We start from the raw sequence: 23,877 nt of genomic DNA, 5'->3' as shown, positions 1-23,877 counted from the left end.
CACACTGAGAATGACGTCGATTTCATTACAGTTCGCATAACGTGCGCTATAGTCGGCGTCCACTTTGTACGAGCCAAAAATAACGAAACCTGCGAAGTAGGTAGCTCGTCCAACCAGAGTAAACAAACCATATTGGCCTCGAGGAGTTACGGAGTCGCCCTTTGTCGGACGCGCCTCGATTGCGTGCTAGGCAGGATACCGCCAGCGCGCTCCCCATAGGTTTTGCTGTCGGCGCTCTACAAAAACACCTCGCGGAAGCCCTCCAGGGCATTTCTGTCAGTACTTTCGAAATGAACTGTGTTCTTTACTGTCGAAATAATCATTTTAGACGAACTGAAAGCACAAGATAGTGTACAGTCGCTGTCTCTTTGCAGAAAAGCGAGCACCCGCTTCACGCTGTCACCGCGTTGGAGACCCCTGAACCGGCTTCTTGCGTGAAAGGTAGTCACTCGCTGAGTGCAAACTATGTGAAATATCTCGTTAGAGTAGACTGCCTGTATAACCAAACGGAGCATAACAGAAAGAAGCCTCGAGCTAGCGATCGCACGGGTTCGCGATGACTGACGGTGCCTCTGCATGTATGAGCGTCTGCATGTATGTTCGTACTGATGGTTTCGCTTTTGCTACGAGCGCGTTTTGGCACCGCGCTCTGAACTTTAGGCCGCAAAATATGAGAATTTGTGAATAAACAAAAGACTACTGTTGCGCGGACGCTATCAGAGCAGTTCAAAAACAATTTCCTTACAACTGCGGCTTCGGTGCGCATGGCAACTTTGTGATCTGCCGTCCCGACGTTTCAGTGTTTTTTTTTTCTTTTTCGGTCTAAATTCGGGTACGTTTCAATGTCATTTGACAAGTTGTCTCGCACTGCGTATTGATCGGTCTTCTCAGCGGGCAAATGCCGCTGCTTCTGTTTCTTTATTCAGCGCATTCGTTTCGTTTGGTGCTCACACAAAACGTGGGCAAATGCGACGCCTTTTTTTAATGCTCCTTAATTATCGTTCCGTTTGCATTCCAGTGAACTTGCCGCTCTCTGTCATCAACAAATTCATAGACCAAAGCTTCACCACTTCGAGATTGCTGGTGGAAGGAGAACCAGTCTACGAGACCGAGCATGTAGTAGCATGCGACGCCTAGGAAAAGAAAGCAAATACAGTAACGTTTGCCGGACTTGTTCTGCAAACGTCGGCTGTGAACTAGGACCCACATGAACTTGAAATAGCGGTGAATAAAAAAGGTATTGCAGCAACCAGCAGCCGCAAAACAGGATAGTAATTATTTGGCGTGTACCCCAGCAATTTTAACAGCACTGTCCTGTCTAACGCCAACAGGGTGGCATCTTTCCCACGTAAATAAATGAGGCTCCAAGAAATACATGGGGTTGGCCGGTGGGCCGATCACGGAGGCGATGCAAAATTTATGTAGCTTATGAAGCAATGCATGCCTCATCAAATGGGAAGGTTGCCCGTCGGCGTCCCGCGTCGGCAGCGTCAACACGAGTGATGCAAAAATTAAACATCACGTGATGGTGTCACCATATGACGACATCATGACGTCACAGATCGCCAAAATATGTAGCGTCATTATGACGTCACGTAATGTGACGTCACATGATGATGTATTCACACGTCATGGTCGATTTGCATTGCCTCCGTGATCGGTCACGGAGGCCGTGCAAAACCGCGTTAGGTGCAGAACGCTTTTGGAGGGGGGCGCGGGAGAATCAGTACATCGACTGACAAGAAGACGATGGCTTTCGCCTTCTAGTCATCTTTAACGAATGCATAAGGGACCCTGTACGTTTTTTATTCAACGTATCTAAACAATGACTTGCGCATCTGCAGCCGATTTTCTGGACGCTGAGCACGGGGCCGAAGATCAAGAGGTCGCATTGGAGGGTTCTGAGATGGCATCGCACGTGGTAAAAGGTAGCGCTTTACCATCCTGTGGCAGATAAGCATCATTTGCCGGCGGGAAGCGCGCGCGAGCCATCGTCTCAGTGCGCGCTGTCTGCTACTCACCGAACATCGCAGGCCCGACGCAGTAACAGAAATCTTCGTCGCGGAAGTGCTTGTTGCACACAAGACTCGTAGCGGATGGCTACTTGCCGGTTCTTAGCTTTACAACCCATGCTTCACGCTGTTTCGTGTCCAGCGGTTACCAGTGCAGGCTGACACTGGGCTCCTTTGCGTAAGCGCGGCACTGCGGCACCGAGCGGAACAGCCCCATGTTCGTCGCCTTCGGAGGCAGCCACTCTATTACAATGGTTTCAATTGAGCAGAAAATGAGAGAAAACTTCCGAATTTGAACAGACCGCCGCGCATGTGGGACTTGAAACTCGTTTTCAAAGCACGCGGCAGTGCTCCACAAGCAGCCGACGCGGCCGCTGAGACCACGTGATCCTGCCAAGCACGTCACGCCGACGGTGGCGCTGGCGTTTCCAGTGGTGGGCCTCGAGGCCAATACTCTTTCATGCGCCGACGGCGGCGCTCAAATCCAACCATCGGTCGTTCGGACAATCCACAATTAAACGCCTCGTCTTCACTGAAGCTCTGAACGCAAACAGGTTTAATAAATATCCGCTGTGCTGAGAATCCCCTCTTACTGCGCATTACGTGGCAACGCACCGTCGCGTACATGGGGTTCGAGTACGACTGGTAAACACAAGCCCGCAACGCTTACACAAGTCGTAAACGCCGTCCGCAGCTGAAGAATAGCTCTGCAACGATGCTATGGTTGATGGCGGTCGGTCTCCGGAAATAACCACCTCGTAGTTCATATACACGAGTTCAAACCTGTTTTTGCTACACTTTTCTTGCGGATAGCTGGGTTATACTACGCCGCATTCCACACTATATAGAGGGTGATCACGCTTCCGTAAACACCGACGTTTCGAGGTGACGCTAGACGAAAAAAAACTGTCGACTTTTTTCTGTAGGTACCCACTTGTGATTTTTTACGCTCTGTTGAGGCGCTTGGGGCGCCGTGCTGCGAGTTCCAACGAGGGTTAAAAAAGGTGGCCGAGGCTAATTTAGAACTGTTTACGCAAGTTACGTTCACCTCAGCGTCCTTTTCATACTGAATGCGGATGTACTCCTGAGATTTCACACGAGCTGCACTGAGCTTGTGTTCTGGCGCACTCGCCCTCTAACGAATTGTGAATTGTTTTCAAGAACCTGTATACGTGAAGCGACGTATGTATCGATATGGCTTTATTCTGTTCAAAGCGTTTCGCCTTTCATAGCGCGTTCTACAAAAGAGTCGCCGTCGATTCTACGAAACAATGAATAAGACAAGTAGATTCAGAAAGACAGAAAAATGAGCGAGTTGGAATATAGGTTCATGGCTGAAACAGGCCGGAAAAAATTCGCGCGTCTCTAGCCTACAGTACTTGGTAAATATTACAGCTGACGGCTCATCTTCTCCCGAGTAATGGTTCACGTGCATGCCCACCTCTGTGTAAGCTTTTCAAGCTATGTTTTCGCAAGTGTCACGCCAACATATACAATAAAAAAGCCGGCAGATCCCACGCATTGTGGGAATCGACGTAATGCGAAGCAGCCAGCAAAGAGCTGCATACATCGTCTTGTATGTCATTGAGGAAAATGCGTGTCATGGTTTTCATGTTAACTCCTATTATTTACGTTCGTCACACAGTAACGTCGCGCAATACCAACTTCAGGGTCGATCAAGCTAGAGAAATGGCCGCCCGCCCATGAGCGTGGCACGTAAGTCATGCTGTACATGACATGCGTGTCATGATTTTCATGTTAACTCGTGTTCGTTACACAGTCACGTCACAAGATACCAATTTTGGTGTATATAAATCTAGCGAAACCGCCGCCAGCGCCCATGAGCGTGGCACGTAAGTCATGCCGTACATGACATGCGTGTCATGATCTCCATGTTAACTCGTGTTATTTATGTTCGTTACACAGTCACGTCGCGCAATACCAATTTCGGGGTAGATCAAGCTAGCGAAACTGCCGCCAGCGCCCCATGAGCGTGGCACGTAAGTCATGCTGTACATGACATGCGTGTCATGATTGTCATGTTAACTCGTGTTATTTGTGTTCGTTACACAGTCACGTCACGCAATACCAATTTCGGGGTAGATCAAGCTAGCGAAACCGCCGCCAGCGCCCCATGAGCGTGGCACGTAAGTCATGCTGTACATGACATGCGTGTCATGATTGTCATGTTAACTCGTGTTTTTATGTTCGTCACACAGCACGTCACGTCGCGCAATACCAATTCGAGGTAGATCAAGCTAGCGAAACGGCCGCCAGCGCTCCATGAGCGTGGCACGTAAGTCATGCTGTACATGACATGCGCGTCATGATTTTCATGTTAACTCGTATTATTTATGTTCGTTACACAGTCACGTCACAAGATACCAACTTTGGTGTATATAAATCTAGCGAAACCGCCGCCAGCGCCCCATGAGCGAGGCACGTAAGTCATGCTGTACATGACATGCGCGTCATGATTTTCATGTTAACTCGTGTTACTTATGTTCGTTACAGTCACGTCGCGCAATACCAATTTCGGGGTAGATCAAGCTAGCGAAACCGCCGCCAGCGCCCCATGAGCGTGGCACGTAAGTCATGCTGTACATGACATGCGTGTCATGATTGTCATGTTAACTCGTGTTTATTTGTGTTCGTTACACAGTCGCGTCACAAGATACCAATTTCGGGGTAGATCAAGCTAGCGAAACCGCCGCCAGCGCCCCATGAGCGTGGCACGTAAGTCATGCTGTATGTACATGACATGCGTGTCATGATTGTCATGTTAACTCGTGTTTTTATGTTCGTCACACAGTCACGTCGCGCAATACCAATTTCGGGGTAGATCAAGCAAGCGAAACGGCCGCCAGTGCACCATGAGCGTGGCACGTAAGTCATGCTGTACATGACATGCGTGTCATGATTTTCATGTTAACTCGTGTTATTTATGTTCGTCACACAGTCACGTAGCAAGATACCAATTTGGTGCATATCAAACTAGCGAAACGGCCGCCAGCGCACGATGAGCGTAGCATGTAAATCATGCTGTAATGACATGCGTGTCATGATTTTCATTTATGACTTGTCATTTATGTTCGCCATACAGTCATGTTACGCCATACCAATTTTGGTGCACATTCGATGAACCAAGCGACCAGGAGAGCCGAAGTCGTAGGCGGCTAGATAGATAGATAGATAGATAGATAGATAGATAGATAGATAGATAGATAGATAGATAGATAGATGTAGATAGATAGATAGATAGATATATAGATAGATAGATAGATAGATATATAGATAGATAGATAGATAGATAGATACGCTCAAAGTCGCAGAAGTTCGCTAAGAAATGCTTCGCATTTAAAAACGTTATTTGAGTGAAGACAGGCAAGCCGCTATAACTGCCCGGTCGGAACGCCGTCGCATATATTAGAGGAAACAATTCCAACGCACCACATTAAAAAAAAGGATGTGTACAGCAAAAGGATGTGTGGTAAAAAAAATGAAGATACTGCAGTTTACGATGCACAATGAAACTATCTTAAAGCAAACAAATCTTCCCGCTTGAAGTCTGAAACTCCACAAACAGTCTCTGGACAGAGAAGTTCACATGTTTTCTGTTAATATCCCCAATACAGTGTCAAAAGCAACAACCAATAGGGAATATTTAGTTCATAGACTGAGACAGCATTCCGAGTAGGCCTAGGAGACCGTGACGAACACACGCCGCACGTAGCCTAATATAGCTGTTTTGGTTATGGTAACGGAGGCCGAACGGTCGGAAGGGCAGGTTTAACAACACAAAACGCAGAAGAAAAGTACTAGACACAACTGGCATACTATCAGTTGTGTTTTTCCGAGTGCTCCAGCCATGTTATTTACATCACAGCGTACAATCAACGGTTGGCTGCAACACTATACACGCACTGCGGCCCATCCTCTTATGCCATGATAGGAGAGCACATGTCCAAGCCATGGATAAGCAAATAATAGTCCACATACTTCGATTTCGTCAAGCAGCGACTCTTCTTCTGCCACTGCTTGCCTCTATCAGATGACCTGCTGCTTTCCTTTAAATTATTATACTTACAGACGCCGGTACCGCACTCATGCACGAGCTGTCCATTTTTTCCCAATGACGGATGCGGTAGGCGCTGTCGACGGTCAACGATCCCGGACAAGTAGCCTCGTTTGCGATGGTGGCAACCTTACTCTCATCGCGTATAACATTACGTGAGGAAAACAAACTTTTCCGATTCGACACGCTATGAAAGTTCGCGATATTGGCTCTACCAGTGAAGTACACAAGCGAGCTTGCGCGGGTACGAGTTACGATGAAAAATTTAATGTTACCGCAGTCCGGTGCATATGCCAAGCAGCCTGATCCTTCGGCTCCAATAAAGTATTCACCTTTGTTATTATTGGTTTCTTATGTTCTTTAAACATGTCACACGAACAGACAAAAAAAAACAGAATAAAGATTAAAGAACAGAAAAAATAGAGCAAAACAGAAAAAAAGATAAAAACGACAATAAAAAAAACGCATATTAAATTCAAGGAAACCTTTTCGCCGAGTCAAAAGTCCTTAGACCATTGTGCCTAAATATTTTTTTGATGTACTTGCAAGACTTGACTTGACCTAGTATCGGCCGGGCGCTGAACAAAACACCCTCTACGTCGTACCTATTGTTAAGCAAGTTTGAGAGGGTTTTGATAAAGTGCAATAAAAATTGCGGCTTTTATCCAGAGAAGGGACGTTAATGGTGGAGGCTGTTAACCAGCGGGCAATGTTTTGTGATCTGATTAACAGCCATGTCATTAGGATGCATTATGTCAGGTAAAACAACCTAGGCTAGATATGTAGAAACAACAGTGCACCCTCGGTGCGAATTGAGCACGATCGGTTAAAGAACGAAACGCTCAAGTGAATCTTTTAGCAGATTATGGTATTAAGCACCGTTGTGTTAATCTACTATGTAGAAACAATCAGTGACCATCAACGTGCCTGAACACATTGAACACTAAATTTATGTGTCTCGCAGACGTCAGGAACAGAAACCATGCCTAAGCGCAGCAGTGAAGTTAGAATTTAAATAGAGTGTACACGCGTTGTTCTTAGAAATAAGCATCCTCTCGAGTCTAATGAAACATGAGGAAAACTGACCACCCTTTTGAGATAAAATACTCAAAAAGAAAATGAAATCCTTCTATCCTAATCTACTCTATGGCGGTGAAGTCCATCAGACGGGGGAAGGGGCAGTGTCTGATGGCCTGGGCTTGTTAAAGTATTGACTCTTTAACAATCGTGGTGGAATCACCCGCGGAGGGTGCAAGTCGTTTCTATATCCGCTAGCTTCTCTGACAGCAGAACGTATGGATATATGCTGTAGCTAATAAGCCCCTGTTAGCGCAGTATTAAGCTCGTTTAAAACAAGGTAGAGGCGCCGTGCCCACTTGCGTGTAGCCAGTGGTACAGACGTCACGTCATCATGAGAACCACACAGGCCAAAGTAAACGTACCGAACGTTGTCTGCGCGGCAGCCAATACTCGAACACCTTGCAGCTCTGCGTAGCATATACAATTTCTTGAGGGTGCGGCCGTACAAAAATTGGCGCGGAAAGTGCGAAACTGAACCAGATCACAGTTGTAGCCCTGCTAGACCAAGGCCCACAGTGTTAACAAGATCGTTAGTTGGACAAGGACAAGCGGGGTTTCTTTTTCAGCCCAGGTAGGTTGAACAAATTGTGCCGGTAGAAAACTTATTACAGCACTGTCGTGCGCGGTTGTCGTACAGGCATCGAAATTGTTGTTTTAATGAGAGTCAGTCTGTGTGAGCCGCAAATCTGAAATACAAAGAGGACGATACCTAATGGCACCATCCACCACAAAACAGTTTAATGTAAGGGAGTACCCACCGATGCAACCGGTCTGTTCAGTTCCGAGGGCTAGTGCCAGGGGCTTGCAATCCAACAGTTTTATCAAAAAAATTAAGTTGTCGGTGCAGCGCACAATCCTCGGTTAATATGTGGACAAGAAACGGTGCGTTTGCGTGTTAATTTTGCGTGTCTGAATATCCGATTCTTCTTGAGCCACGCCATCAACGGTCTTATAAAAAAATGCGGCGAATACAAGCGAGACCTTCAGTAGCGCTCTTCTGTCCGTCACGGGTTCGCGCCACGTGGCACCAGTAAGGGGACGGTGAGCGGCGGACCAACATGCTCGGAAGACGCGTGGCCCCGAGGCGGCGGTGACCGGGGACCCGACCCTGCCGAGCTCCCGTCACGCTCCGAGGGAGAAGGAAGCAACGGGCGACCGCACCACGTAAGGCACCACACAACACGCGCACCGCGTTCTTCTTGTTTTCTCGCTCGTCTTCATATTCTTCATCTTGGTGTTTTCAGCCTACTCTGAACGTGTACGTAGCTTCTTTTGTTCTCGTTTGTCGCAGCATCTTGCCTCAGTTGGACCGCGCGGGCGCACGGTGCAGCGACGAATCGGGCATAGCACCTCGGCACCCTTGTTTCCTAAAGCGGGTCGAGGCTTTCGCACAAAGCGCTGCGGTACTGCCGCAGTGTCTAGGCGTATTTTTAGGCCAACCATCACTGCTTCGTGCGGGTTAACGCCTTGTTAACCACCAAGTTAACGCCTTGTTTGACTTTGCCGAATGCCATGAGTGTCTTGGTTTTGTCTTGCGAGGGCAATTGCACCCAGCGACAACTCAAGCTAGTGACCACGTTTAGTTTGGCTCACAGAAGAAATGCCGTGTCAGGTGGCACCTACCGACCGTTGCTCAACTGCGGGAGAGAGCTGTTTACGAGATAAACCAACCAAGACCAGTAAAATACTGAGGAATAAGTCACACGTCATGTGCAGGAGTGGAGTGAGAAACCTGGGTGTGGTGTTATCTCTATAACACGGTCATACAGGCTGAGACAAAATACGCGCGAAACCTTTTGCACTCATCTAGGTGAACATCGAAGATGTAGTATCCTGCTCTGTCACCACAATTTCATTTTGCTATCCAGCTCTGCGGAGCAGAGCATTAACAGTAAATTAACATCCAAGTAAGAAAAAGGCATGTGCTTTGAAAAGTCTGCCAGCAAATTTCGCGCTCATGATGAACTCATTTGTCCTTTCTCCTATTATCATTTTCAGCATCGCTCTGTAGGAGTGTACGGCCTCGTATCCTCGGGCCCATGTATAACAAAAACAGTGAGCGCTTGCAACTGTTTACTAGTATACTTGGTAATACTATGGTGGTAGAGGGGGAAGTGTGACGGGCGCGCATCCCCGCCGTGGGAGAGGGATGCGCGGAATGCAATGAAAGTTCTGGCCGCCGCAAGGGGCGCTGATGTAGTAGTAGGTGCTCGCCGCGCTTGCTTAGGCTCGTTCGCGTCGTTCGTTCTCTCTGTGCTGTGCCGTCACCTGTTCGGATGCCTCGCTTCCGCTGTCGTCGTTGTTTACCACGTGTTCTGCGTAACCATGCCGTCAAATCACGCAGTACATGCTTCGTCCTGCTGTAAAGGGGGTGAGATCGTGCTCGAGAACTTTCGGTCTTTAAGCCCCGTAGGATCTCTCGAGGCAGAGCAACGAGCCGAAATATTAAGCGGAACTGTCAAAGAGCTGACGAGGGACAGTGTTGTTTGCGAGGGCACTTCAACGTGCGGTTTCATCGAAAGGATATACCAGTACATTATAAACGGTGATGTTGTTGAGATACCCGCGTTTGTCAGAAGACTCTGTGCCTACGGTGTTCCCGGACGCACCGAAGTACTTTACCAAAAAAAAAGAAAAGCAGACAGGAGTGTCCAAAGCGGGGAGCGCCAAAACCACTTGAAGTTGGGAGGGTCAAGTAATTTGACCTCTTGACGTGATGGGGAAGTATTGTGATAAAAAATGTCTGACTAAGTATGGGATGACAAATGTGTGATAAATAAACATGTTTACCATTTCCCTTGCGTGTATTAGTATGCATCTAAAGCCGTAAGTTAACAGAAATCATTGGCCCTTGTAGATACAACTATGCTGAAATAATAAGATAAAATTTCAGTATCAAAGAGCCTCCAGCTGCAGCATTCCGATCCCCACTTCAAGTTTCTCAAGGAAAGGAGCCGGAAATATCATGCTTTGACATTTCGCGCTCAAGAGAACCCCCTACAATGCAGAGGAAATGAAGGGGGGGGGTGCGGACTAAGAGAGAAAAAAAAAACCGCACTACACTGCAGCCAATATACACGCTATGAACGATTGTAAACAGTTTACATTTCACCAAGAGGAAAGAACACTTTAAAGTCAGCTGAGCTATGCAGCCGAACAAGTGGTTTAGTTCAAAAAGCAGTGAAAAAGGAACACGATAATAGCAACGACACAGACCAGCGCTGAACAGTTCAGCGCCTGTCCTGTGTCGTTCTTCTTCTCGTGTTGCCGTCTTTCTGCGCTGCTTTTACCATCAAATCAACCAACTAGCCCAGTTTTTGCACACTGTTGCAGATTAAACATGTCAAAGCAAACCGATATTAAGAAACATTTAAATATGAAACCTGGAGGCACGCCAGTTCGGTCTGATTTAAAGCATTCTTGGTTTTCTTTTTTTTCCCCCTCTTGCTTAACACCGCTAAGATCTTGCAACACATGCATCTTAGCGAAACAAACACGTAGTGCCTTTAACAGCACGGGCGCGGGGTATAAGCGATTATTAGAAACAAGTGAAACTAACGTCTAGCGGCCATACGCAAAGCAGGCAAATGCTGCCACAAGCACCTACGGCGCAGGTAGCGCCACCTGGTGTGACCGCCATCTTTCATTGGGAATTCGTACAGCCCTCCGCTCTCGCCCGTCACACTTCCCCCTCTAGCCACCATAGTAATACTATTGAAACAAGATGCCAGGCTTCCGGAACTGCAGAGATAACCAATGCAATGAGCAACAGTCTAGCTCGGGCATTATTGCAGATCGACTCCTCTACTTTTTGCTACGAGATGTTCCTTCCGTCTCTACATATCTAACTTCGTTTGTAGATCCGCGATGTACGCGCTTGTTTGATATGAACCATCCAAAACACATTGTACTGTGAAACACACGGAATTTGTATTGATTATGGCGCGAGAAAATGATTAAAATTGGGATCACTGGCAGCATTCTTGCACAGGAAAATAAATTACGGGCCTTAGTGTACCAAAACGACCATTTAATTATAAGGTACGCTTTAGATGTGCAGTGCGGATTATTTCTAAAGAAATGGTGTTCTTGCTAGAGTTCGGCCGAAGTACGATAAAACGAGTATTTTTGCTTTTGCGATCACTCCAGGTCGGAACACGAGAACCAGTTCTAATAAATCCGCTATTTCGTGCAAAACAGTGCCGTGCTCTAGCGAATGAGCGATTGCTAGTCAGTGAGCTATTGTATTCATTCTTTATTTTCCTCATGAAAATATTAGCACTTATGAAGCCCTCCTGCTGCATCCTCTTGTAACCACGCGCTAGAGCTAACATGAGTCGAGACCGTCTAGCCAAACTGTGATCCCTGCAACGTGCTGAGTGCTCCAACGTAGCAGTTTTACGAATCTTCCTCCTCACTTTTAAGCGGATGAGCATCCTGACGCAAATGCAGTACACAACATAAACAAGTTGCGCAGGCCACGCGAATAGGGCGAAGACCTCCTGAAAACAACAATGGTCTCGAGAGAGAGAACTGAAATAGAACTATAAGAAATAAACTCAGGAAGCTACGAGAACTTATGACCGCACGTGCTAGCACGTAGCTGCGGCGTGCGGCTATTCATTAGTCGGCTATTCATGCACCACCGCTACTAATCGCTCGAGCTCTGCATCTCTGCGGAAGCGTCGGGTCAAAGGTCGACCGAGTCGCGGTGAAAATCATTACCGACGCTGCCGCTAGCTGCGCGTAAGAAACAACGACAACGAAAACACTCGAATAAGGAGCCGCACGCGGGTGAAAGGTCAACGGCGTGAGAGGTAGAGCTGGCGCATCAAACCAACCTGGCCGGCTCATCTCTCCAACGCCGTCGCGTGCAGAGGCGTGGAGAGAGCGCAAGGCCAGTCCGTCCGGACGGTGCGCTCTGGGAACGAAGCAGCGATGCGCGATTATTCGAAACTTCGAATACGAATCGAATACTTATTTGTTGGTCTATTCGATCTAAACGAGAACATTTGATAATGATAAAGGAAGCAAGCAAGCAAGCAAGCAAGCAAGCAAGCAAGCAAGAAAGAAAGAAAGAAAGAAAGAAAGAAAGAAAGAAGAAAGAAAGAAAGAAAGAAAGAAAGAAAGAAAGAAAGAAAGAAAGAAAGAAAGAAAGAAAGAAAGGAGTATTAGGCCATCTGGCTAGCCTGTGCTGCCGGAATGGGCAGCACAGGCTAGCCGGACTTGAGCCCGGGTGATGAAACAGCAGGACACTGATTAAGAGTTTTTAAAAAACCCTTCCAAATGCAGACTTTGATGCTGCTCTGAGACGCCTACCATAGTGAGTTAATATGGAACAACTAATTCTATGTACAATGACAGACATTGAATTTGATGCAGTGTATAAAATATGGGTCGTTCATTCAGAGTCGGACCATATAAGTTCAGGTACCGAGGTAATTTTTTTCTCTGGGATGTTTTTCTTGGATCAGATTTGTACATTTCACGATTCCGAAGCTTTCGCGAGGTGCTCCGCACAAATATTGGCAACATACCTTACTTTGCTGTCAGCCTAAACATACGGGTACAATGTTTCTTTTCTTTTCTTTCTTTTTTGCGTATTCAGTCGTCATTCTAATGAGCCCACGAAGGCCAGCATTTGAGCACGCTACCTCGCGTTCCAGAGAAGTCTCGTCCACTGATTCAAGCTGCTGGTCGGCTTTCCATTTCAGGTTTTGTGCGTCTAGTGCGCATCAGTCAACTGATCGTCGATTGCGATCATTCAGATTGCGCTCAGCGCGCGCTTTCGCCTTACTCGGATATCGATGAACGGCGCTTTTCCTCGATGAGTTCGGCGCGTGCGATATCTGCTCCGAGAATCGCGTCGCGCAGCGCGGTCGGTACTCGAACACGCACGGAGGGATGCCGCATTGCGTAAACGAGCCTTTTCGTGTTTCCTCGAAGCTTCGCTCTCACGCGCAGTCACGCCCAAACTCAAAACAAAAGCTTCGAGGCCGAAGACCTCGCGTACTGTGCTCCCGGAAATGTCCCCCGGGCGTCTCGAAAGCGCGCGTCTTGAGTGGAATCGTCGTATCTCCGTTATTATCGAGGGCCGTACTTTCGCCGTTGGTCCGGCAGTTCTACGGCGATCACCGAAGGCGCGCTATGCGGCTTCCACGCGTCGTGCTCGGGAAGAAATTAATTGCCGCTCACACGGGCGGCTTCATTAAGGGCGTTCTCCTGCTGTCATCGCGTGTGCCAAACCGCTCTTTACGACGTTTCAACTTCCGAGCTTGAAGGGGTGTGGTGGACGCCGCGCGAGCCCCATCGTTGCAACTGGCGAATACCGATGCGTGCGTCCGTGCGTGTGTGCGCGCACCGCCATCGCTGCCCAAAACGGGCATACCGACTCTCGTTGATCACGATCGTTTTCTCGTGTGCACACGCTCGCGCGCGTGGGAAATGCTCGCAGCCTTTCTCGGAGAGCTTGTTCTCGGATCGCAAGACCACTCGCGTGTATGGGAACGGAAGAAGCATAGACGAACATGTAGTGACTTGTTTGTCTCGTACAAAACGAACACACGCTCACTGTCTTCGCCTTGCTCTCCGTGTACTGTGTATGGAGCTATTTTACCTTTGACGATGCTGAGCTCAACTGATGTGCACATCTAAGCTTCTGGGGCAATATTTTTGTCCATAAGTGCTGTGTGCCTTTGCCAGCGATAATTTTATAGTCAGGGTTCCCTGGAATTCGCTACATACGAACAATTATCGTGAGAGCTATTGTGACTACGGGCTTGGGCCCTTACTCGGAAAAACATCTTAGACTATGTTCATTTTTCGGCGAGAATTCTCAGCAAATATATAAGTAACCAATATTCACCATCACATCTAATGTGTGGGATTTTTGCGCGAGCTTTATAGATAAGACATTGGAAAGTGTGCGAGAATCAATGAGAATGCCGTTACGAACACGCTCGTCTACAATGAGAAGAATAGGATCATTCCTAACACAAGATCTTCAAGTTAGTGACCGCGGTGGTCGCGTGGTTATGGTGCTCGATTGCTGACCCGAAGGCCGCGGCGGCCGCATTTCGATGGAGGCAAATGCTAGAGGCCCGTGTGCTTAGATTTAGGTGCAGGTTAAAGAGCCCCAGGTGGTCGAAATTTTCTGAGCCCTCCACTACGTCGTCCCTCATGATCATATCGCGGTTTTGGGACGTAAAACCCCAACACTTATATTATCAAGTTGGTGAGCTAGTAAACTTTTCGAAACACCTTGCTACCCCAACACAGGAAAGCTCAGTTTGGTCGTGAAGCGCCTTACACAGTTCTTCGCCGAGTGTCTCCAGTGAACCTTGAAACTGATCGATGCGTGGCACCGTTAAGCAAACCGCTGACACTGTGCACATCAGCAAACCCCGCAATTACTGTTGCCCAAAACCTCCACCTCTCTCGGGGGAAGGGGGAAAGCGTGTGATGGGCCACGGGTTGGGAAATGAAGAAAACGAAGATGAGGACAGTTGAAATAAACTGGTGTTCTGACTGACGCCGTGAATCCTTCATCACATACTCGTGTTTTCATATGGTGCTCGTGCTAGTGCCTTGGGCTTTCGACATCATTGTGCTACGCAGCGGTGCGTTAGAACCATTTCAAGTGCTACACTGAGAGTAAATTAAGGAATAAGAAACAGTGTCTTCTTATTCGGCCCTATATTACAAATTTCTGAGTAAACTTTTGTAGAGAGAGAGAATAAACATCTTTATTTTGATTTTATTTAGGCATCGTCTTTGTAGATTCATACCTGAAATAATAATAATAATAATAATAATAATAATAATAATAATAATAAATAATAAAATAATAATAATATAATAATAATAATATATTATTATTATATTATTATTATTATTATTATTATTATTATTATTATTATTATTATTATTATTATTTTATTATTATTATTATTATTATTATTATTATATTATCATCTGTGGTTTTACGTGCGAAAACCGCAATGTGATTATGAGGCACGTACGTGGTAGTGGAGGGCCCCGGAAATTTTTGACCGCATGGGGTTCTCTAACGTGCATCCTAATCTATAAGTACACGGGACCTCTAGAATTTCGCCTTCATCGAAATGCGACAGCCGCGACCGGCAGGCCATCAACCGAGTACCGTAACCACTGCAGCACCGCGGCGGCCACGTTCATACCTGAAATGCTTTTACGTAAATCGCATGCATGACTCCACGCACGCTTTGTTGCAACGATCAGCAAGGGGGAGAGCTAAATTCTCGTGTAAACTGCATTTTATGCCAGATATATGCTGGATGGCATATATGGTATCGCGAACGCCAAGAGTAAAACTATGCGGATAACAAATCTGTCGGTTAAACCATCGGCTGGAGTAATTCAGGTCCTCAAATAAAAAGGAATGCTATATATGTAAGAATGGCTCGTAAAAGTAACATAGCGTTACTGGCGATATATCAGCAGGAACGCTATGCTTAAAGTAGTCGCTCTCTGAGTTCCCGGTTGCGGTTTGGAGTTACTATTTTACCTTCTTGCAATGGGGACCGCACGAAAACCGAGTACTCGGAAACGTGGGGCACATGGAATAAGAACGGTGCATCCGTATTCCGCTGCCGTTCCTGCACAAAACAAACCTGTAACGACAGTGAAAGAAACGAGAGGTATTCGGAGCAGAGTTTAGAGGAAGAACTGGCATGTAAGGCGAGGGGTGTCAATCGTGAGACGGGCAACTGATATCCGAAGTGGAGTAGCGGAATTAATGACTGTGAGCTGAAGGCGCGGTCGTTGGAGAGCTGTCCGATGAAACGACCAGATTAGGACAGCAAGCTGTTGTGCGAGGGGTGCAGACGGCGAAAATAGGAATCGATTGAAACACTTCGTCTGGTGCTGGCCTCATTCGTGTTATGCTGATGACGGCGATTGTGTGCAGCTGAGGAATCAAATCAACACTTCATGTAGCAACTGCGAGTGCTTAATAAACCATACCTACTCGAGCCCGCCAGAATCTATGGCTATTTCGAACGGTAGGCTGTCTATCACAGTGGCTCACTCGTTGTTTCGCGCCTCGTGTATAGTATATCAGGTAGGCTCATCGTTATCGACCAAATAAATGTGCCCGTAGGGGAAAGTACCGTTCGCGAGTAGCAGATCTCGGTACAGTGTTTCTTTTTCGTCTTGAGAGATATGCCAGGTGAAGTGACTATTCATTAGGGTAGTGATTAGCGCACTCGGCAGGTGGGCCCAACGGCTTAGAAATAATTCCTGGGAATGTCGATTAGCGCGATGGCCTTGATCGTACGCTACCTTCAATGTTGGCCAAGTAAGGAAAGTGACAGCTCAGACGAATGTGTTGTCCGGACGTTGAAGATAGCAGCAGCAGGAGTTTTTTCCCCTCAGTATCCAGTTAGAAAGGCTAGACGCACACGAATGCGTGCGTACGTACATATCGTAGCTTTTGGCAAGAAAAAAAAATGCCTTGCAGTATATGTTCTAGAGAAAGGGATAGGATTTCTTCGGATTCTTCAAAGGTGGACCGAGAAGCCTACTGTGGTGTCATTGTCGCAGTGCCCAGGCAGCCACTGATGTACGATGTCACATTCAGCGATCGAGATAACTAAAAAAATAGAACTAGAAAGAAATAAAAAACGACATACAGAGATAGTGACTGCCTTCAGTTGGCGATCAGCGCTGTTCGGGTTTCTTAAATCTCCGCGTGTCGCCTTTTCCCGCTTCATCCTTTAATTATGAAGCCATGCCAACTAGCTCAGCTTTTCATCGTACTGCAGCTATAGAGAGCTTGTTGGCATTCCTCTCTTATCTCGTGTACTTGCTCGTCCATGGCCCAATGCAGGACAACCGTAAGGCGCTGCTTCAGCGCCGCAAGTTATCCCCCATTGCCGCATTTTATCACCAGGACGCATATTACAGTACTATAAACAGGAAAGGAAGCTCTGTCGGCGTTGATGCTGTAGTATGTGGGACAGTGTGAGCTTGATAGTGGCTAGTTTAACCTAAATGACAGCGGCAGCTGTTGAGATGATAGATGAGACCGACCTCTATAGAATGAATTCGTGCTCGGTTACCCGTATGTATAGTTGAATAACCGCGGCGTCATTTCTTCAGGTACTGGTCTTCGTTTATTGTCTTTCTTAGTTACGGTTGGGAATATTAGGGCGCATGAGCCTTACTTCTCACTACTTCCCGCTTCCTTACTTGAGTGTAAGAAGAAGCGGGAATAGATATGTCCTGAGTAACGTAACTGTTTTAATTTTTCTTTCAAATTTCCTAGCTCTGCGACAAGGGACTCATTTACGCTCTGTCGACAGCTGGTGCAATAGTGCGTTTTGCGTGTTTTTCTGGCACTCATTCTTCCGTGACTTGTTTGCTAATGCACCCGGACTGCCGTTTCTCACCCCCAGGCCCAGTGAAACCCAGAAGACACAACACCGGCGACATGTTTTCATTTTTCTTGTCTCGGTTGACATTGTGCCTGTGCTGGTTCCCACAGCAGAACAGCCGTAGGCCAACCTCTCGGGTTATATTTGCGCTACTTACATCTCAATCTCAGCCTCTCTTTTCTAGTGCAATTTAGCCGTATTTGTATGGCTTCCGACCCGAATGTATTCCCGAGCAGCCGGGTCCAATGCGGGACTAAAACTGTACCCTCACGTATCAGAGGTTCGTTCCTACCAGACGCATGGCGCGTATTCTCATGAAGAGGTCGACTGCACGGAAAGCGGGATTCTGTCCGAGTATAAATGCAAGTGGTATCCGCCGTAGGAGAAAACCGCAATCTAACTGCGGCAGTATTACTGAAGCGGGACGCATCCGCAGAAAGCCGCAAGCTCTTATCTCTCTTTTACACATACCGATACGCGCCATAACGCTAACCCTCAGCTACACCGACAGCGTCTCTCGTGATCTCGTTCAATTTGCGAGCGCAAAGCCCCTCAAGTTCGAGAGTTCACGCCGGCTGCTCTTTCAACGCGAACACAAACCTCATGACCGGAAAACGGCTTGCGTTGCGCATATAAAAAAGAAGCGGAATAACACCAAAGTGTACTTGCGGGAAAATGCGCAGAATGTACAGTCAGCGCAAAAAGTTTAGAGACCACACGACGCTAGAAAAAGCTCAATATTCCCGCTGCTTACAGCATACATACAGCATACAGCCTTGAATTAAGATTTCCGGCCTCTTCTAAAACGCGATAAGAAACATGTACTGTGCAGTTAGACCGAATACAGTCACAAATTGCTCAGCAATTTCAAGTAATCTGAGACCCAATGGTCTCTAAAATTTTCACGCCTACTGTGTGTAGCGAGTAATACCCCTGACACACGGGCAATAGTAAAGTACTTTGAGGTAAACCCCTTTTGTCGCCTAAAGGGACCATTTGCAGAAAGGAGCTGTGCCGATGACACACGGCACCGGACAACTGCTTTAAGTGGTTCCTCAGAAAAACGCTGTAGAAAAAATGGCGCTGTTTGTGCAAGCAACCAAAATAGGAAATGTATTTAAAAATGCAACATGTACATCATATTTCGCGATATTAAAGCATGAAAACTTTTTTTTTATTGTCTGGCGGCTTATAACGCGCATACTCGCAATTTCCGTTCATTTTTTCCGTTTTTAGCAGCAACTTAACTTCGTCTGGCAACTATGAACAGTTGTTTTGCTGTTCCTGCTTTTGCTGTACTTTTTCTTGACTGTGCGAAGGCGAGGCGTGTTTCCTCGTGGTCCTGTTATGAATCAGCGAATGGTGGCATGGCGGTTTTCTAGTGATGTGGTGCAGGCGTTTGAAAGTATACACGTTCGCTTTTCGACAAATCGTTCTACTGCTGAAAATTAAAACATTTTCGCTCGCAAAAAAAAAAAAACTCACTAGGCACCTTAGTGGTTGCAACATGTTTTCTTTTATTCATAAATTCTGCGCACTGTGTGCGAGAGTACTCCCTTCCTGGCCGAAAAGTAGATGCGCGATCTGCCTTTCCGAAAGGATCGTTTCTGGAAGGGAGTTACTCCTTTGTCGTGTGTCACTGCGCTCGAACGCCTTTCCGGAAGATGTCCCCTTTTCTAAAGGACCTTTAGAGGGGCCGTGTGTCAGGGGTATTAGACGACACACGGAAAGGTGCAAAGTGCCTTGATCTGATTTTGAGCGCGTATATAAGAAAGACACATAGAAAGATGCCAGCTTCGGTCTCTACTGTGGCGAGTGCTACAGCTTGCTCAGCACCTCACGCTCATCACCCCCCCCCCCTCCTCGCCTACCCCTTTGGTTCTACGCAGATGTAACTCTGGGCAGCAATACGTGAGGACTACAGCTAGGAAGTTTCTGACATAAAAATAATAAAAAGGATAAACGTACAAAAACAAAAGACAGGCAGTAAGAAATATTTCCAGAGGTCTCCAACACGGCTGATGTGTAAACCGCGAAAAGCAGATTTGCACAAACCTGTCGACGCTTCCCGTATGCGCATACTTGGGCCACGACGCGTTTTAGCAACACGCGTTGCGCTTTTAGCGGGGCACTTCCGAGCACGCGGCACCTCGTCGTCGCGTGAACTATATTATAGGAAGTGTGACATGTCGGCGTCGACGAAGCCGAGGTGCAGGCCGCTGTGCCGTTCATGGCGGGTCACTGTGTCTCCGGGGTTGTACGCACAACCGTCGCCGTTGTATTGTTACACGAGTGAGAAAACTAAACAAACGAAAAAAAAAGAGGAGAGAAAGAAGCGGACTAGAGCTACAACTCGTCACCTCATTTCACGCCTCCGTGTTCGCAACGAGACTCAGACGTCCAGATGACGCGCACGAAGGAATCCCTGGTCGGCCCGCGTAGCGAACACTTTTGGCACGGATATAGCGACAAGCCAACTAAGGGCCTTCACACTCAGCACGAAATGAAGACCAGACGAGACAAAATAACGGTCGTCTACGCGATGTAAATCCAGTCGAGCCAAGGCACAGCGCCGAGTCGTGCGCCGTTTCGCCTTTCCCGCGTCCGTGATCGTTCCTTCCGCTCAGCCCTTCCGCCATTTTTATCTCTCTTTTTTTTTTGCTGTGTCTTTCCTCTATCCAATCTTTCGTCACAGGCAACGTGCGCTCTAGTACGCTGGCTTCCGCAGCGCTCCGGCGTTTGCCTTTAATTACACACATCGCAGCATGCACGTGAGGACGCTATTTGCATGGCAAGGCCGCCGCCAGCGATAAAAAGAATTCCGTTAGCTCTCCAGTCCGCAATTATAGGCGGGCGAGCGCACGCTGTCCCCTGCGTCGTTAAATCATACGCTTCCTGCCAGGTGGCGATTCAGATAGCGCGGTGTAAGGGCCATGTGCTCCAGTGAAGCGGTGCCAGTGGGTTCTCTGCTCCGCCTATATCCTTGCAGGCGACGAGGACAAACTAGTCTATAGACCTGCGCGTAAGAGTACTTTTATTTTCATCTCTCCCATATCTGTCTTTCCTTTTCGAGAATCTCCATGGACGTCACGCGTCACCAGGCGCGCTGCAGTGTGCCTGGTGATGGCACACTGCACGCCCTTCCAAGTCTCTAAGGTGTGTTTCTGTATCTGTTCCTTGCTTAACTGCTCCTCAATCTCGAACCATTTGCCTTTTTTCTGCCACCCTGCATGTTTATGTAACTAATTGCAACACGCGCCTATAATAACATAGATTTAATCAATGTAGATAAGGTATTAGGCCAACATGAAACAAGGAAGCTTTTTTTTTTTTTTCTTCGAGCCTTGGTGGCAGACATGTCACGCCCCGTTTTAAAGGGGACGCTCATAGCATCCATCCATCCATGATACAGGATGCGCGTACAGTAAAGAAAAAAGAAGACGTCCATCATGTTTCTGCGTTTATTTTTGCTTTCCGCGTAGTACCTGCGGCCGCTCGTCTTCTGTTGTTACTGTCTTATTTTTCGTTATTATACCTTAAGCTCAGCTCTGTTACTGCTCCAACAGCGCTACGTGGCCCGCACCTTTTGTTTAAGGACACTTCGAAGCACGTGTCGACCGATCTGCGTTTTTAAAGCACTTCGAAACCAGGGCGATAAGCGAACGCCCTACTTTCTGTTATTGCGCCCAAGCGGTAACATTCATTTCCGCGGAAGAGCATAATTGTGGCAACAACATGGTTCGATCACGAGAACTGCGCCGCCATAGAAACAGAAAAACATTCACAGTTAAATGCGGGCAAAGCCGGATATATATATATATATATAATATATATATATTATTATAATCTATATATATAATATATATATATATATATATATCTTGGTCTCCGTCACGTACTATACATATATGTAAATACATAGAAAGTCAATTATGCCTTCTAAAACGGAAAATACGATTATATTAGGTTGAGGTCGTATGAGATCGTACACTATAACATTTTCTGAATACCATGCACTCTATAACAGCTGAATAAAAACAAAGAACTCACGAGAGGGTTATATAGAGGTGTAAATGAGTGACGCTCACCAGGTGGTCGTTGTTGCGCGTGTGCCTGGGTGAGCAGATGACGTCGGTGGTGACGGAGCGCAGACCGTCGCGGCCTTCCTTGTCCAGCTTCTGTCGAAGTACGAGGCTCTTGGTTCCGGGCAAGATGGTGAGCGGGGAACCCTCGGGATCGGCCATGCGCAGCTCGATGTCACCCCACGGTTCGCTCGCGTTGCCCGCCACCTGAAGGGTGCCCACGATGCTCTCTGAAAACAAAAATGGGGGGTTTCTTCGCACAAGTGCCAAAACAAGTGCGCACAAACCAAACTGTGCGAAATTGTAGGTTCTGGTAACGTACATGGACAATGAAGGAGAGCTAACTTCCAGCAGTTTGAGTAAGACTTGTTGGCTGGGTGAGTTTGTTGACATCAAAGAAATCCATATTAGCTCAAGCTATAGGAAACAAAGACACAAGAAAGAAGTAGGAAGAAGCGCTAAACATCAGCTTTTGAAGTTTAGCGCCCGGCCTTTCTGCTTCCTCCTACTTCTTTCTCGAGTCTGTCTTTGTTTCTTTGTTCGCGCTAATATTTATCGCTTTTATTTCTAGCAGTTTGATGCCCTGCATCATACCGAAAGAGCACAACCTCGCGGCTTTAAAGACTACATGGGGCTATCCCTAGAGGAACGTCCTGGTAAGCTCCCGCATAGACATGGGGCGTAGTTCATCGAGGATTCCCACATCTTCAGACATCTGAGACAGGTGCGAATCAACAGTATTGAGACGCGACCCGAAATTGATGCGAAGGAACACCGTGAGTACGTCCCCAAAAATATGTGTAATGATAGCATGGAGGCATCGGTTAACACAACAGCACGTATGACCTGCCTAGCATTCCTTGCCTCCGCACTCTGCAATATGTTGTGGCCATTTTGAAAACGGCATATGACTAAGCTTTCCAGCTACACATTTACACTCGACAAAAAAAAATTACGGACCAGTAACGTTTCACACCGCACACTGCGAACTTGCTTTTTTAACGCCTACAAAAGCTCAGAAAGTTTAGCGAGTTAGCAAGATAATTAATTATAATAGTTAAGAAAGCATGGATGAAAAAGGAGAGGCATGCAGGGAAGGGGTTGCAGCGTTATGTTTGTTCCATTTCTCTGCCCCATCCTGTGCGTCGTCGTTCACGCAGCTTTCACCATATTAATGCGTGCATTAAAGAGCTTCGCATATGAGCTTACCGACTGGGAAGGCTTCGTTGACTGTGAACGTCTCTGAGGATCCGCCATGAGTGAGGTAGCATAGGTTATCTGCAGGTAAACAAAAGAACATTTACTCGTATTTGTGTTGCAATCTACGTCGCGCGCGCTCTGACCTCGCAATAATAATAACAATAGTTGGGTTTTAACGTCCCAAAAACACGATATGGTTATGAGAGACGCCGTAGTGGAGGGCTCCGGAAACTTCGAGCACCTGGGGTTCTTTAACGCACACCAAAATCTAAGTACACGGGCCTCAAGAAATTTCGCCTCCATCAAAAATGCGCCCGCCGCGGCCGGGATTCGATCCCGCAACCTTCGTATCAGCACTCGAGCACCATAACAAATACACCACCACGGCGGGTGCTACGAAACGGCAGGTTCCTCGCTAGAAGCAGACTGACACAGTGATTCACTCTCCTTTCTTTGCCTCTGTATGTGATGACGCTTTGAAAGCGGAAAATAAATTCTAACTTTGTTTTAGGTTTTTTTTTAAAGCGATTATTAAAGTTCACTCGGAACGAATGCTGCACGCGGTTTGGAGCGACTCGAGGCCGTGCCAAGAGAAGACGGCTTTGTTATCCGAACGCACTAACAGGTGCGTTTATACAGACAATAGCCTGCAAAGTCAGACATCCTTGCAGTAATTTTCAAGTGCGCGCTTGTAAACACAGCCTTTAAGGCGTATGCGCAGTCTGCGTCAGTTCGCGAAGCTCGCACACATTAACGCTGCACAAGGCGAGCGACCATACAAATACAGGCCGTGCTGAGACGTCGGAAGGTGTTTGCATATAATCGTGAGACCTGCGCGTCCTCCATTCACTCATCATTCAGAGGGAAGGCGCGCAGTTTTTGTTACCACTACGAGCAATTGCTGAACATCAGGGTAGTGTCCCTAATTTCAGTTAGCTGTACGGCACGTCAACACAACGAATGAACGTTCACCATTACAGCATTCAAGATGTCATTACGAGTAGAGCTTGATG

General features: G+C 47.2%; 1 protein-coding gene across 1 annotated transcript in view; it reads right to left on the bottom strand.

The window, feature by feature from the left end:
* The window catches only part of LOC119378586 (cadherin-99C-like), a gene marked incomplete at its 3' end in the record, with an annotated part of 33,419 nt that extends 9,971 nt beyond the window's left edge, over nucleotides 1-23,448 (bottom strand). The window contains exons 1-3 of the mRNA XM_037647669.2: nucleotides 23,008-23,448; nucleotides 22,874-22,942; nucleotides 21,671-21,894 (exon numbers count right to left, since the gene is read on the bottom strand). Of these exons, the coding sequence (XP_037503597.2) occupies nucleotides 21,671-21,894; nucleotides 22,874-22,942; nucleotides 23,008-23,167 (453 nt within the window). The remainder of the gene's footprint in view (nucleotides 1-21,670; nucleotides 21,895-22,873; nucleotides 22,943-23,007) is intronic.
* Nucleotides 23,449-23,877: the final 429 nt, after the last annotated feature.

The sequence above is a fragment of the Rhipicephalus sanguineus genome, unplaced genomic scaffold (genome assembly GCF_013339695.2).
Source record: "Rhipicephalus sanguineus isolate Rsan-2018 unplaced genomic scaffold, BIME_Rsan_1.4 Seq885, whole genome shotgun sequence".
Classification (NCBI taxonomy): domain Eukaryota; kingdom Metazoa; phylum Arthropoda; class Arachnida; order Ixodida; family Ixodidae; genus Rhipicephalus; species Rhipicephalus sanguineus.
The sequence above is the reverse complement of the archived record's forward strand: the minus strand, read 5'-3'. Positions and strand labels throughout refer to the sequence as shown.